The sequence below is a fragment of the Narcine bancroftii genome, chromosome 3 (assembly GCF_036971445.1).
Source record: "Narcine bancroftii isolate sNarBan1 chromosome 3, sNarBan1.hap1, whole genome shotgun sequence".
Taxonomy (NCBI): Eukaryota; Metazoa; Chordata; class Chondrichthyes; order Torpediniformes; family Narcinidae; genus Narcine; species Narcine bancroftii.
In genome coordinates, this window is record NC_091471.1 from 352,141,449 (window position 1) to 352,158,636 (window position 17,188).

Genomic DNA, 17,188 nt, shown 5'->3' on the forward strand with positions numbered 1-17,188 from the left:
TCTGCAAATAAGCTGATTTTATACTCCTTCTCCTTTATTTTTATCCCTTTTATTTTATTTTCTATTCTTATCAGTTCTGCCAAAGGTTCTATTGCTAAGGCGAACAATGAAGGGGGATAATAGAAATCCCTGTCTAGTTGACCTACTTAATTTAAATTTGTTCGATACATATCCATTACTGTTACCTTCACCAACAGTCCATTATACAATGCTTTAATCCAATTAATATATTTTTCTATTAGATTGAACTTCTGTAATACTTTAAAAAAGTAGTTCCACTCTACTCTGTCAAAAGCTTTTTCTGCGTCTAAAGCAACAGCCACTGAAGATTTTTTATTTCCTTGAACTGCATGAATTAGATTAATAAGTTTACAGACATTATCTGCTGTTCGTCGTTCCTTAATAAATCTAGTTTGATCTTGTTTTACTATTTTTGGTACACAATTGGCTGATCTGTTTGCTAATAATTTTACAATTATCTTATAATCTGAGTTAAGTAGAGATTAATGGATCCTTCCCCGTCTTTGGTATTACTGTAATTATTGATGTCTTACATGAATCTAGCAAGTTTTGTGTTTCTTCTACCTGCTTCATTACTTCTAGGAGAGGAGGAATTAATAACTCTTTAAATATTTTATAAGATTCTATTGGAAATCCATCCTCTCCTGGTGTTTTATTGTTCGGCAGCTTTTTTAATATCTTGTACTTCCTCTATTTCAAATGGTTTTATAAGTTTGTTTTGTTCCTCTTCTTGCAATTTCGGCTGTTCAATTTTAGCTAAAAATTCCTCTATTTTATCATCTTTCCCCTCATTCTCAGTTTGGTATAATTGTTCATAAAATTCCTTAAAGTTCTCATTAATCTCCATTGGATTGTACGTAATTTGTTTGTCCTTTTTCCTTGATGCCAATGCAGTTCTTTTAGCTTGTTCTGTTTTAAGTTGCCAGGCTAATATTTTATGTTTTTTTTTCCTCCCAGTTCGTAATACTTTTGCTTTGTTTTCATTATGTTCTTCTCTACCTTATATGTTTGTAATGTTTCGTATTTAATTTTTTTTGTCCGTCAATTCGCTCTCTTTCATTATATCATCCCTTTTTACTAGTTCCTTTTCTGTACTTTCTATCTCCCTTTCCAACTGTTCTATTTCCCAATTGTAATCCTTTTTCATCTTAGTTACATAACTTATTATCTGTCCTCTAATGAAGGCTTTCATTGCGTCCCATAATATAAATTTGTCTTTCACTGATTCTGTGTTTATTTCAAAATATGTTTTAATTTGGCATTCAATAAACTCTCTAAATTCCTGCCTTTTAAGTAGCATGGAGTTTAACCTCCATCTATATGTTCTTGGTGGGATGTCCTCCAGTTCTATTGCTATTAACAGGAGTGAATGATCTGATAGGAGTCTAGCTTTATACTCGGTTTTCCTAACTCTCCCTTGAACATGGGCCGACAACAGAAACATATCAATCCTTGAGTATGTTTTATGCCTACTCGAATAATATGAATATTCCTTTTCTCTTGGCCTCCTCCATATATCCATAAGTTTCATTTCCTGCATTGATTTAACCATAAATTTAGCTACCTTATTCTTTTTGCTTTTGTCTAGTTTTATCCAACATTGGATCCAAATTAAGGTTAAAATCCCTTTCTATCAATATATTACCTTGTGCATCTGTAATCTTCAAAAAAAAATCCTGCATAAACTTTTGATCCTCCTCGTTAGGTGCATATATATTGAGCAAATTCCAAAATTCTGAGTATATCTGACACTTTATCATTACATACCTCCCTGCTGGATCTATTATTTCCTCCTCTATTTTGATTGGTTCATTTTTGTTAACTAATATGGCTATATCTCTAGCATTTGAATTATATGTTGCTGCCGCTACGTGTCCTACCCAGTCTTTTTTTAATTTGTTATGTTCCACTTCAGTTAGATGCCTTTCCTGCACAAATGTTATCTATTTTTTCTTCTTTCATTGAATTTAGTAGCCTCTTCCTTTTAATTTGGTTATGTATTTCATTAATGTTTATAGTCATATAGTTCAATGTGGCCATCTTATATCTTGCTTATACCTCTTTTCCACTTTCTTGCCACCTCCATCCCCCTTTTTCCCATTTCCATCTCTTAGTTTTCCCTTATTAATCTCAATGTACGACAACACATTTAAAACATAAAATACTCCAACAATTCCCACACCCAATAATACTTTAACCCCAAATGCTCCCCCCCCCCCGCCCCCGAGTTACCCCTTATCCCTTGCCAGGCAACCACAACTCCCCTTTCCATTTGAATTGCGATCTTGCTCGCAAGTGTTAACTGATTTTGGAGTGACAGTTATTCCCTCTCCCCTCCAGCCGCTCCCAGAAAACACTTTTTTTTACACATATAACAAAGCTCTTTTTTTCCCCTTACTTCCTTCCCCCTTTTTTCCCCCTTACTTCCTTCCCTTCTCTTTCCATCTTTAGTTCTTTACTTATACATTGTTTTTACATCTTTATATATACTTTCTTCATTCTTGTTACATCTCTTCATCTCTTCTTCTGCCCTGCAAACGTTCTGCGAATTCTTGCGCTTTCTCTGGATCCGAGAACAGTCTGTTTTGCTTCCCGGGTATAAATATTTTAAGCATGGCTGGATGTCTTAACATGAATTTATAACCTTTTTTCCATAAAATCGTTTTCACTGTATTAAACTCCTTCCTCCTCTTTAAGAGTTCAAAACTTGTTTCTGGGTAAAAAAAAATATCTTTTGACCCTTGTACTCCAATGGCTTATTATCTTCTCTAACTTTGTTCCTTGCCCACTCCAGTATATTTTCTCTTGTTGTATATCTCAAAAATTTTTCTAAGATGGATCTTGGTTTTTGATGTGACTGCGGTTTCGTAGCTAATGCTCTGTGTGCCCCTTCTATTTCCATTTCTTCCTGCATTTCTGTCCTTCCCAGGACCTTTGGGATCCATCCTTTTAAAAAATTCCTTCATGCCTATGCCTTCTTCATCCTCCTTCAAGCCCACTATTTTTATGTTGTTTTGCCTACTATAATTTTCCAACATATCAATTTCCTGAGATAACAACTCTTGAGTCTCTTTAATTTTTTGTCACTTTCTTCCAATTTTTCTTGTCATTTACTTCCATTTCTACAGCCGTTTCCCGCTCTTCCACACTCTCTACTCTTCTCCCTATTTCTGTCATGACCAGTCTAAACTTTGCACTTTATCTTCTGCTCTTCTCATTTTTCTTTTAATTGCACTAAATTCTAATGATAACCATTCTTTTAATGATCTCATTTGTTCTTCTAAAAAGGCTTTATCTATATTCTGTCCATCTGTTTTACCTTCTATTTCTCTGGGTCTTCTTCCTCTTCTTCTGTGTCTGTACCTGTGTTTGTGTTTTCTTCTCTTTATGTGTGTCTCTTCTCTTTTTCCTGATGAGTTGCTTATATTTCTTTTTCGGGCCTCTTCTTGCTGGGCCTCTTGCTGCTGATCCTCCCCTACTGGGCTGCCCGTCTGTCAGGCCTCCTGCCGTTGGTCCTCTTGACGGTCACCCCTCCATCTTTCTCCCTCATCTGTTTCCTTGCTCCCTCGCCTGCCGCCGTCCTCATCCTCCAGCTGAGCACCCAGGTGTTGGGCATCCCTTAGCTGGTCACACTGTGGCTGCCCGCTCCTCTGCTGACCCCCCCCCCCCCCCCCGTCGGTGTCCTCTGATTGCGCAGTTGCGCACTTTAGTTTAGCTCCGATAGCCATTTTTTAAGTCCACTAGTCGGAAGGTCGCGACTTCACAGGGCAGGCACCAACCTCGGGGATCAGGCGCTCCTTGCCACCACAGCTCCCTGTTCCTTCATGCAGGTAAGGCCTTCTTCTTTCTTCTCCGGTGACTTTTTGTTTGGTTGTTTTTACTTTCTCCTTCTTGGGTGCCATCTTCTTTCTCTTCTCTGCAACTTTATCTTCTATTTCTTCGTTTTTATTTTTGTTGTGCTTTGTCTTTTCCTAACTTTTTTCTTTTTTTCTGGAGAGGGCTGGTTTTACCCGACCGGCCACTACTCCATCACGTGACTCCTGCTGTTGAGTTAGATTCAAAGAAAAATGCTAAGAACCTCAACTGTGAACCCAGATAATATTTCTTAAAATCTGGACCTCCTGATTTGTAGTCCCATGTCAATTTATCCAGTGCCCCCAGAAAGAGGTTCAATGTTGGAAACCTGCAGTCAGACGAAGTGAGAGGAAACTTTCAGGCAAACCTCAAAGCAAAGCTCGAGGATGCAATCCGCCTCACGGACTCGTCCCCTGAAACCCTCTGGGATCAGCTGAAGACTACCATACTGCAATCCACTGAAGAGGTACTGGGCTTCTCCTCCAGGAAAAACAAGGACTGGTTCGACGATAACAGCCAGGAAATCCAGGAGCTGCTGGCAAAGAAGCGAGCTGCCCACCAGGCTCACCTTTCAAAGCCGTCCTGGCCAGAGAAGAAACAAGCCTTCCGTCGCGCATGCAGCCATCTTCAGCGCAAACTCCGGGAGATCCAAAATGAGTGGTGGACTAGCCTCGCCAAGCGAACCCAGCTCAGCGCGGACATTGGCGACTTCAGGGGTTTTTACGAGGCTCTAAAGGCTGTGTACGGCCCCTCACCCCAAGTCCAAAGCCCGCTGCGCAGCTCAGACGGCAAAGTCCTCCTCAGCGACAAGATCTCCATCCTCAATCGATGGTCAGAACACTTCTAATCTCTTTTCAGTGCCAACCGCTCAGTCCAAGATTCCGCCCTGCTCCAGCTCCCTCAACAGCCCCTAAGGCTAGAGCTGGATGAGGTCCTCACCCGGGATGAGACATATAAGGCAATTGAACAACTGAAAAGTGGCAAAGCAGCAGGTATGGATGGAATCCCCCCAGAGGTCTGGAAGGCTGGTGGCAAAACTCTGCATGTCAAACTGTATGTTTTTCAAGCTTTGTTGGGACCAAGGAAAACTGCCTCAGGACCTTTGTGATGCCATCATCATCACCCTGTACAAAAACAAAGGTGAGAAATCAGACTGCTCAAACTACAGGGGAATCACGCTGCTCTCCATTGCAAGCAAAATCTTCGCTAGGATTCTCCTAAATAGATTAATACCTAGTGTCGCCGAGAATATTCTCCCAGAATCACAGTGCGGCTTTCGCGCAAACAGAGGAACTACTGACATGGTCTTTGCCCTCAGACAGCTCCAATAAAAGTGCAGAGAACAAAACAAATGACTCTACATCACCTTTGTTGACCTCACCAAAGCCTTCGACACCGTGAGCAGGAAATTGCTTTGGCAAATACTAGAGCGCATCGGATGCCTCCCAAAGTTCCTCAACATGGTTATCCAACTGCACGAAAACCAACAAGGTCGGGTCAGATACAGCAATGAGCTCTCTGAACCCTTCTCCATTAACAATGGCGTGAAGCATGGCTGCGTTCTCACACCAACCCTCTTTTCAATCTTCTTCAACATGATGCTGAACTAAGCCATGAAAGACCTCAACAATGAAGACGCTGTTTACATCCGGTACCGCACGGATGGCAGTCTCTTCAATCTGAGGCGCCTGCAAGCTCACACCAAGACACAAGAGAAACTTGTCCGTGAACTACTCTTTGCAGACGATGCCGCTTTAGTTGCCCATTCAGAGCCAGCTCTTCAGCGCTTGACGTCCTGTTTTGCGGAAACTGCCAAAATGTTTGGCCTGGAAGTCAGCCTGAAGAAAACTGAGGTCCTCCATCAGCCAGCTCCCCACCATGACTGCCAGCCCCCCCACATCTCCATCGGGCACACAAAACTCAAAACGGTCAACCAGTTTACCTATCTCGGCTGCACCATTTCATCAGATGCAAGGATCGACAACGAGATAGACAACAGACTCGCCAAGGCAAATAGCGCTTTTGGAAGACTACACAAAAGAGTCTGGAAAAACAACCAACTGAAAAACCTCACAAAGATTAGCGTATACAGAGCCGTTGTCATACCCACACTCCTGTTCGGCTCCGAATCATGGGTCCTCTACCGGCATCACCTATGGCTCCTAGAACGCTTCCACCAGTGTTGTCTTCGCTCCATCCTCAACATTCATTGGAGCGACTTCACCACCAAGAACAAAGTACTCGAGATGGCAGAGGCCGACAGCATCGAATCCACGCTGCTGAAGATCCAACTGCGCTGGGTAGGTCACGTCTCCAAGTATTCCTTTAATGTGTCCTACATTAAAAAAACTTATCAGTTGAACCCAAGTTAGTTTCACAGAAAAATTAGATCTGCTGTCTTATAAATTGTCTAAAATCCTCTTTTTTCAGTAACATCGTATTTAATTGCCATCTTTATTTATTTTCCTGTTTCTCTGATATTTGTATTACCAAGGTTAACGGTGAGTGATCGGAGTGCAGCCTAGGTAAATATTCAATTTTTACTACTCAGTCTTTCAGTCTTAATGATACTAAAAATAAATCTATTCTAGTATGTAAGATGTATTTTTTTAAATAACATGAGTAGTCTCGCTCCTTAGAATTCGACTGTCTCCACACATCCATCAAATTTAAATCTTTCATATATGAAAGAGTTAACTTGGCTGCTTTAACTCTTGTTACCATTTTTGCTGATTTATCAAGGATTGGATCCAGACAAAAATTAAAGTCTCCTCCAATTAATATATCTTGCCCTCCCTCTGCTGCTTTTAAAATTTCATCCTTCATAAAGGCTTTGTCGTCATAATTCGGGGTATAAGTATTCATTAATGCCTTCCATTGAAATAATTTCCAAGACAATCGGGTCATTTTTATTAATAATGATTGCCACTCCTACTGCTTTTGAATTAAATGATGATGAAAAGACCACCTCTCCCCCCCCCCCCCCCCCACCCCCCACCCCAACAACCACCTCAGTTTATCATGTTCCACTTTTGTAAGATGTGTTTCTTGGAGAAATACCACATCGGCTTCTTATCTTTTTAAAATATGAGTATTCTTTTCATTTTGACCTATCCATTCAAACCATTAACATTAAAATGATAAACTTCAATGACTTATCCATAGGAGCATATTAAAAATTCTGTGCAAATAAATATGTAAACAGTTTCATGATCTGTATCCTCACCCTAAGTATCAAACAACCTCTGCTCCGAAAGAAAGTACCCGAGGCCCGCGAAAAAAAGCCCACGAAAGCCTCCAGGGATAAAGAAGGAGAACTCCCCCCTTCAGTGCCATCTTGAAAACTATATTCCCCTGTAGATGCCATTACCCCCCCTTAAGCCAAAGTTGTACCGTGTTGTACCTTCAGTACCTTCTTTCCACTCTCTGAGCTCCCCGAGAACCGTAGGTAGGATAAAACTTTGAAATTTCATAATAAAATTAAGGCAACCTTCAAAAAAACACTTTACTATGTCCTTCAATATCTTATTTACACCAGTCTTTTCACAGTCAACTTTCTTGTTCTTCTTCATAACTGTTGAATAAACTCTTCCACCTCCTCCTTCGATTTAAGCTACCTTCTGTTACCTTCAGAGAGTTTCACTCTCAATGTTGCTGGGTATAACATTGTGTATTTCAAGTCTTTTTCATGGAGTTGCCTCTTGACCAAGTCAAATTCTCTTCTTTTCTGAATTACTGCTGAAATCCTGGAATAACATAATCTTTGCATTGTCCAATTTTATGGGAAAACTAAGAGTTCTATATATTCTCATAAGCAGCTGTCAGGGTTGTCTCTCTGTCCTTAAAGCTCAATAATCTCAACAAAACAGGCTGAGGGCGAGCTTCACCCATTCTCCTCAGTCCCAGTGTTCGATGAGCGCATTCAATATGCACTTGTTCGCCGAGTTCCTCGATGCGAAGGACTCGAGGGATCCAAGTCTCAAAGAATGTCACGGCATCTCTGCCTTATGCACCTTCTCTCAGGCCAACTATTCGCACATCTGCGTTTGTTGTCTAACAGCTAATTATTTGCTCAAGTTTCCAACTTGTGCATTTTTTGTGTTTCACAATTTGCTTGTTTGCACAGTCAGATTTTGTTAAATCCAGTTTGAGTCTGGTTCCCACCTACCATCCATGAGAAGTTTGGATATTGTTCTATTTTTTAACTAATTTTCTCATGTGCCCCTGTGTATTCTCCCACAGAGAGAATACCATGCTATTGTTGGCATTTTATTTATGCTGAGAAATTATTGTAGTTTTTGTAAATTCTGTTTACATTCTGTAGAGCGGCAGAGATGTGCACTGTGGATCAAAAAATTATGTGATCCTTCTGGAGCTGGAGCAGGAGTCATGGGACGGAAAAATCGTAATCTGTATGCCAAGCTTCTATTGCACATGCTGAGACGGGGAGTCCTTGAAGGGCCTTTCAAACGGAGGCCAGAACCTGGCTCTCTGAAAACTCTACCTTCCTACATGGTATGAAAGGTTCATCAAACAATTCTTAAATTGCAAAATACAATCATCCCTGTCTGATTTTTGTGAGTGTATGCAGTTAATAAAATGTTCATTAGATGTCACCGTTGGCTTAATTGTGGTATTAATGTGCATTTTATAAATTCAAAAAGAATATTGACCTAGTAATAGTGAGAAAGCCTTCTGGAGCTAAGGGTAAACTTCAGTTCTGAGGCTCTTATTCTTTTGGTCCTGGGGGGTAGAGTATACCTGCAATTTGGTTGTGAGCCCAAGTTATTTGGAGCAAGAAACAACATCTGTTTCATGAATGGATGACAATGCGTGAAATGCCTTTTTTTTTAAATGAAAATGGAACTGAAATTCCAGAATTAAACAAAACCTTTGTGCTGGAGTTTCTGCATCTTGGCTAGTTTGCTTAAAAACACAACTTCCCAAACACCATCGAACATGTGACAGTTTTTTTGCAGCTTGTTCTGCATGCACACACGAACACGCATGCACACACATGTACACATATATAAGTGTATGTGTATACGCATGTGTGTGTACAATATGTAAATGTGTGTGTGTACACGCACACGTGTGCACACACACAGTTATAACACCTGAATATATAAAATCTTCCCAATACATTTATCTTTAAATAGCACACCTATGTTCATGTGAATAATAATTTCTGTTGGGTTAAAAATATATTTATGGATTCTCCACAGATTTCTCCTTCCAATGAATTCTGGTAGTTTTTTTCCTTGTCTTTGGAAACTTGTATTCATGTCCAGGAAGAAGTAAATATGTTTTGTCATAGAACTTCCCCATATCAGGTTGTCATTCTCTTTTGGTTTTTCCAAGGAAATGGTATGTGTTCCATTTTCAGAACATTTGCCAGAACTTGCGAGTCCTTGACCCAGTATGTTCGATGCTGAATCAGAAGTTCTTTCTGTAAAGCAGCTGGCATCAATGCTGCATTACAGGGATTTGAATCTTGGATTATGGTGCGTGGGCAATTGAAGGTCACAAACCTTTATTCTTCATTGCTGAGTGGCTGTGCACCAAACAATTAATGCACCGAACAGGCAACTTGCCAATAAATCAGAGGAAGCAAATATTAAAGAGCAATATTAATATATTTTTATGAATCTATTTAACAACAATGATTTGGTCAGCTTTAGGGAGGGAAAAAAGAAACCCATACATTGGAATAATTTGAAACTATATGCTAACACAGAATTTGGGATTTTCTGGCAAATGTAAGGTTGTAATGTCTGTCTCTAGTGACTGGCAGTCCCAGTAATTCAACTTGTTTATTGTTGTCTTATTAATTGTAGTCAATCTACTTTGATGAACCCAGTTTTGCAAAGCCAACCGAAAACACTCCTGAAGGAATATCAGAATGGGTGGCAGCTGACTTAGGGGCAGGTGATTCAAAATTCAGTAATTCCTGGAGAACCAGCTCTGAAGATGACAAGTCTTTTGGTTTTCGCCAGGGTGTTCACAGGTCAGTTTTTAAAAAATATAAATACTTTTCAGGTTGGTCTTCCGCTAAGAGATTTTGAGCAGATGATAGCTGAATGAGTTAAGGCCTAAAATGGTTCTGATTACTACACTTGTACTTGTTGCTATCAACTTAAGTGCAAGTTCATTTTAAATTAATGTTTTATGAGATTTAGAACATTTCCCTTTGGAAAACATGATCTGAATATTATGCACACGTTAAATTGTGAGCTCAATTTATTACATCAACTGATTTCAGTACACTTCGATTAACTGATCAACTGGAATTCAGAATATCCGAAAGTTTTTTTTCGGGTGTGACATGACGTCACAATTTGGGAAAAAAAAGTTTTAAGACCACCCTGCCCCTTTCCATTTCAAATCATCAAATTATTCTCAGCTAGTAGTTCCTACTTTAACTTTTTCATATCCCCAGACTGTGACAGTCTAAGCTCAAAATGCCCCAAAACAAAACCTGACGTCGGTCATGTCAAGTCCCGACTGTCAAAAAGGAATAACTTGCAGTCTGGCCTCCTGGCTTGGGATTCTTAGTTTGATTGCATGCTGTTCTTTTAGTTGGGAGTGGAAACAGATGGCTGTGATCACTGTAGACTTACAACTTTCCTGTGTTTCGAATGTGGCAACAACCACCTTTGATTTCTTCACATGGAAATTTTCACCCAGTGACCTCCTAGTCACTAAATGGGATTTATGCCCCTGAAGCACACTTTAGGGTTAACAAGTGACCTTCTGTCACACAAGTTGTCCCTTCTAAACATCCTGTCTTGGGTCGTCAAGTGACTCCCGTCACACGAAGTCCTCCTCTTGAAAGGGGACTGAGGAAACCCAGGTCGGACACGCATACTCTCTGAGTATCAGAGTGGCACAAACTGCTGACAGGACAACAATGCTGGCACTTGCAGACGAAGTAGCTCAGTCTCCTTTCTCCCACTGAAACCACTGGGTGAGCACACTGACAGTCTGACTGACTGCCCTCCAACCACTGACAGCCTGTTCAAAAACTCAGCGTGCTGGAGTTTTTCAACTGCCCCAGCTCCCCCATTGGTGGAGAGAGGGTGACAGCAGTGGACGTGTTCTCTGCAAGCCCACTGACTTCCAGTACGTGGCTCTCACACTTGATAGCTGTCTGTTTTCCCAATGTTGTTTCAGCATTTTACAGGCAGCTTTCAGTTTTTTCCAGTGCTTCTTCAGTGCTTCACAGCAGCGCATGATCCTTTCTTTCCCCGGGAAGTTCATTCCTATCCTTGGTCCTAAAATAAAATAGTCCAGGATCCATTACAATGGGCTTTTTGGGAGTTTAAGTTAGAATTTTATCCACAACGTGGGCATATTGTCTTTCACTGAAAGCAGTGTACAAACTTTGTGTTTTGATTCTTCACACAATGCCGATTTGATGTTAAACCTGAAAAATTTGACCTCAAAGACAAGGATATTGCTGCGTGTTAATCGTCCATGGACTATACTGCTTTTATCAATAGGAAGACTGCAGATGCTGGGTTGAATGGAATCCTTGCCCATTGTAATAGTGAAGAAAACCTTTGAGTGCCAAATTACATTTTCAAAAATCTACTTGTTTTGATAAAGGTTTGATGAATGAATGCTTGCTGATTGTGGGAGACCTGGATTTGTTTCCATGTGTCATTTGGCTGAATAGCTGGCAGTGAGTGGCTAAAGTACATGATTATAAGGCTTGGAATAGTGCTAACTGAGAGAATATGGTGGAACGTATTTCTTATTTTTTTCTCAAAAACTGGGAAGGTCAATATTTATAGGGTGTGAAATGAGTTATTTGCTAGGTCATTTTGGGGGATATGCCACTTGCAACAACATAGAGGCCAGATCAAGTAAAGATGGAAGTGTTTCCTCCCCTGAAGAACATTTATGAACCAATAGATTTTGTGTCATATTTTTTAAGATAAATTCCAAATAATTACCCAATGAGATTTGAACTCTGCCCTCTAAATTGTTAGTTTGAGGTTCTGTCTTTCGCAGCAACTTAACCTCTTAATCATTTCCCACCTCACTGCAGATGATAATGTGAGATAAGGGGTGCAAGATGGTGTGAGTTATTCACTAACCGTGGCTAATTGTGTGAGAAGATCAAACTTGTCACTATATCCAAGGCTTTCAGACTTGACTTCCTGTATTGATATTGACTTGCTGTCTTCATTCACTCCTTAAAAGTTTCTTGTCCTGTATGCAGTTAGAACATCTCTTCATTCACCAAGGCCTTTGGAGCTGTACTGGAAAATCAGGGTGACGGTTCCTGCCATCTTCAAGTAAATTGACAACACTTGCAGTATGATTAATTTTATAATCAAGTCCTGCTACTTTAAACAGTTAATTCATGGTAATAATTAGTAGAAAATAGTTGTGAACTACACACAAGATTGGGGTTTGTAGGTGAGTGCCGATGACAGTAGAGTGCAATTAGCATTGGCTGGTTGCTAAGATTTTATAGGTTATCTACACCAGATCAAGTGGAAATGGGTAAATAATTTTTAGTGATTTCTATGGTTATGTTCAAACTCCTCCAAGTTGAGATTTCATTCTCAACTCTTCTAATTATTTAGCTACTAACTCCACACCAGTCCTGTAGTTACTATATCTGGTGATAAACAAGAAGTTTACAAGAATTCCTCAAGCACTGTGATTATCTGATGCATTATTTTTGTATTAGTCTGCTGATGGTTATGTTCAAGTCGAGGTTCAGGCAGGCTAACTGAAGTGACTCTTGTGTATAAGAAACTTGCATATTTAGTATTCTCTAGAAGTTTGTACATGCATGCTCTGAGGGCTCAGTTTGAAATCATCTGCAATCTGTTCAACAGGACTTTAGGTGTTGGGCAGATTAATATTTATTTTTAAGTTGCTCTTCAATTGATTTCCTTTGTTTTGCCAATATAATTATTTTGCTTATTTTTTAAATTATTCCCATTAAAATATATTTGCACATTTAAAGCATGCTTAGATGGAAATGCTTGAGGGACCTGCACCAGTTTGTCCGAGTGTTGTTAATCATGAATTTTGTAAGTCAATACCTGTGCTTGGAATTGTCTACTGAGGAATAATCAATTTCTCTTACATTTACTCGAAGACGCTACATTTTTGTGTGAGTAATTTCAAAAGTTGTTCACCTGAAACTAACCTGTGTAGAGGCATGGCGAACACTGAATCCACGAACAATTTAAAAAAGAAATGGAAATGCTCAGGATGTCGAGCAGAACTTGTAGTGAGAGAAAGAGAGTCAATGTTTTGGGTCAAGGACTTTTCATCAGTTATAAAAGTGAGCTTGTGCATTTTAAGTTGTATGGAGAGGGAATGTCTGGCTTTATGCACTTCATTTTACTGTTTCTTTGACTTCTAAATGTCTACTATTTAATGTGTATTTTCTTGCCTTGTGAGAGGACCAGAGACTGTATTTGACAGGAGATGAAGCTGATATTTTATATATTTCCCCAGGATATCTCTGAAATATTTTGCAGCCAACTGTACAATTCAGAGGGCCTAGGTGGCAAATAATTATTATGTGGTACTTGCAAGGTTCCAATTAACATTTCAGCTTAAGGATGGCACACTCTTCAGTACTGGACTGAAATTGTCGCTGTGGTAATTACAGTAATTGAGTTTTACAGTCCAACTGTCCATTCCAACCAAGTTGTCTCCCCAAGGTAGTTCCACTTGCCTGTATTCAGCCCATATTCCTCTAAATCTTTCATATCCAAGTACATGCTAAATGTATTTTAAACATTACAATTGTACCCCCTTTTACCACTTTTTCTGGCAGCTCATTCATTTCCCCACCACCCTCTGTGTCAAGGTGCCCCATGTCTGCTTTCATTATAAAATCCATGTCCTTTAATTTTAATTCCCTTGTTGTCAGATTTTGATGTCACCTTTTCTATCCCCCGTTGATTATGCATACCTCTCTAAGGTCACCCCTCAATGTACTCTGCTCTGGAGGGAAATGAGTCACAGACTATCCAGCCTCTCTTAGTAATTCAAGCCTACCAGTTCTGGTAACATCCAGTGAATCATTTCTGCAACTTTTCCAGCTTAATGACATATTTTAGGTAGTTAGGTGATCAGAACTACAAGTAATGTGTTCTCACCAACATTCTACACACTTGTGATGTGATGTTCCAATTCCTGTACTCTGTGCTGTGATTGATGAAGGCATGTCTTGCCACTTTAAAGGAATTGGGTACCTGTGCCACTGGTTCTCTCTATTCCTTAACATTCTTCAGAGCCCTTGCACTTACCCTGCAAGTCCTGTCCTAGTTTAACTTACCAAAATGAAATGTTTGTACTTGTCAGAGTTGAATTCCATCTGCTATTCTTTGGTCCACTTTACCAGTTGACCTAGATCCTGTTGTAATCTCAGATGACCCTCATTGTCCATTCTACCACGAATTTCTGGTGCTTGCTACAAGCTTACTAACCATGCTAACTACATTGTCATCGAAGTTGTTAATGTAATGACAAGCAACAGTGGACCCAGCACTGATCCCTTTGGCACACCACTGGCCTCCAATCTGATTAACAATTTTTCAGTACTTTCCTCTGACTACTCCAATCTAGTTCCTTGACACATAGTAGCAATTACTTTAAATATATTTTCTATCACTTCTATTTCAGAGGGCATTAAGGATTTGTACAGAGAGTGAGTCAAGTTGGGTCATGCTTAAGTCCTCTTCCCAAAAGAAGTAATTGAGTTTGGTAGCTTTTGCGATGCTTTATTTTAATTGGCATTAGCAAATTTTTTTGGAATATTTTATTTTTGATTTTTTTCAAAAATATACATAATAAAATCTTCAATATCACAAAATATTAAACTTTTTTTTTTACAAAACAATAAAAACGAAACAGTCCCTCCCTCCCTCCCCCTTTCCATACAAACAGATCTGCACATGGTTAGAGCTTGCGTATCTTTTAAATATATAGAATACAATTGAGGAAATCATGTTTGGATATGCATAATAACATTTATAGTCCTTTTTTATTTCTGTATTTGGGCCCCTATGTGGTCTGTGGGTAAGATATAATTAGTGCAAAAATTATATTTAACCAATTCATATCTTGCATTTGTAACTGATGTCATGCTGCCCTTGCATCAATCCAACCAACTTCTTTCTGAAATCACCACACCCAAGTCTGACTCCCATCTTTCCCTTGACCTCTGTAACCCTGGATTTGCACTTTAGCTCTGGAGAACATAGTACATTTTTGTTATATATTTGGGTGTATTCCCCATCTAGACCATTAGTTCAGATTCACTACTTTCAGGTGGGGTCAATGTTGTTCCCCATCTTTCTCTTAAGAATGATCTAAGCTGGAGAAAGCATAGGAAGGTCTCAATGGCCACTCTGTATTTATATTTTAGTTGTTTGAAGGATATAACAGTTCCTTCTGTATAGCAGTCTTTAATATATCTTAAGCCTTTGTCATACCATAAATTTAATATTCTATTGCCTACATTCATGGGCAATAACACATTTTTACACATTGTTGCTTTTATTGATCTCCCTACTTTTTTCCCTGTACATTCATTAATTTCTTGCTACATTCTAATCATATGTATTAGTATGGGATTATATCTTTTTTTCCTAGAGGTTTGGCACTCATACATAAAATCCTTTGCTTTCTCCTCTCCCATTGAGTGCATTCCTATCTGAATCCAAGAGGTGGGGTTGTCTTCCATAAAGAAGGCTGCGAGAAATCTAGCCTGTGCAGCCAGGTAGTATTTTTTTTAATCTGGAAGTCCTCTCGGCCCATATTCGCATTTCAGTTTTTCCAGTGCAATTCTTGGTACGTTATTATTCCATAGGAATTGTCTAATATTTTTAGAAGTTTTAAGGTATGGAATAGGCAGTGATTGAAAAAGGTACTGCAGTTTTGGCATTACTTTAAATTTGATGCAATTAACCCTTCCCACTAGAGTAATCAGTAAGTCTCCATTTCTGGAGGTGTTCTTCTATCTTCCCTAAATGAGGAACATAATTTAGCTTTTACAGATTTTGTAAATTGTTATCATTTGCTATTCCAATATATTTTATTCCATCCATTTTCCATTTAAATATAGTTCCTTTTTTGGTATCTTCCATATTCAAATTGTGTCAATGGCATTATCTCACTTTTCTCCATATTTATTTCATAACGAGATATTCTTCAATATTTTTCTAGTTTTCATTGTAATTTTTTTCAAAGATTTAGCTGGGTCTGATACATTAGCAGATTTATTGACTTCAATTTTTCAAGTTGCTATAATGAGATTTGAACCACTAGCATATCCATTCCTGGACAAAATCATAAACTGATTCTGGGTGGCAGTCACAAGCAATTATAAAATATAAGAGAATCAACTAGAAAAGGAGAGATAAAAGGTAGAATGAAAAAGATGAATTAATTGTAGTTATGGGTTTAATGGCAAATGGAATTTCTGGGCAGTTCTGTAAATGTATTTAAAATAGGAAACAATTCCCAAGGTTCATGAAAGAAACTTGGAATGCTGAACCCAATTTTGTTCAGCTGATGTGAGCTAGGCATTGGAGAAGCCTCAGTGGAAAACCAGAATGTTTTGGGACTTCAAATAATCTACGAAGAGGCGTAGAGAATTGACCTCATCCTTCTTGGAAAAAGTAAGATTTGAAGGGAGGAACACATTCCTTATTTCTAACATCCCAAATGGAATCTGCTGAATGAATCAAGTGAAGCTATTTGCACGGAACCAGATGATACAATTATAAATTTTGAAAGCTACCAGATGGAGGTTTTTCCACACTCGAGCTGTAAACCTCTGGAATACATTTGGTGTGGACTTTGTCAAAGCATTTAATTAGATAGTTAAATGCCAAGGAGAAAAAAATATTTCCACATATTAAAATATATTTCAGATGTTTTGCTGGACTTTGCCAACACCAATACAGCTTTCTGCCCCTGCCCCTTTTTACTTCCAAACATTCTTAGCTGTTGTTAAATTAAAACTTAAAAACAGAAGTTGTTGGTTTTGCACACCAGGTCATGTAAGCACAGAGATAAATGGTGATGACTTTTCATTGGAATGCCTCTTAATTATGATAGATTTAACCCGAGTAAAGCATCACTCTTAATTAGTTTTATTTTTAATATTGTGGTAATGCTGAAAAAAGATGGGTTTTGTTCATTGAGTTCATTTCCCAACTCTTTTTCCAAATTATCTCCCTTCAGTGAGGATGGGTTTAGTGCATATAAGAATCATTGTGAATGAATTCAGCATTTATAAAGTTTCACATTGCGCAGTATCTGCTTT

General features: G+C 38.9%; 1 protein-coding gene across 6 annotated transcripts in view; it reads left to right on the forward strand.

Annotated features, from left to right (window-relative positions):
• Positions 1-17,188, forward strand: part of cep112 (centrosomal protein 112) — a 399,081-nt gene that overhangs the window by 31,284 nt on the left and 350,609 nt on the right. For all 6 annotated transcript variants that reach the window (XM_069929793.1, XM_069929789.1, XM_069929788.1 and 3 more), the window contains 2 exons: positions 8,201-8,391; positions 9,714-9,883. In XM_069929793.1, coding sequence (XP_069785894.1) covers positions 8,201-8,391; positions 9,714-9,883 — 361 coding nt within the window. The remainder of the gene's footprint in view (positions 1-8,200; positions 8,392-9,713; positions 9,884-17,188) is intronic.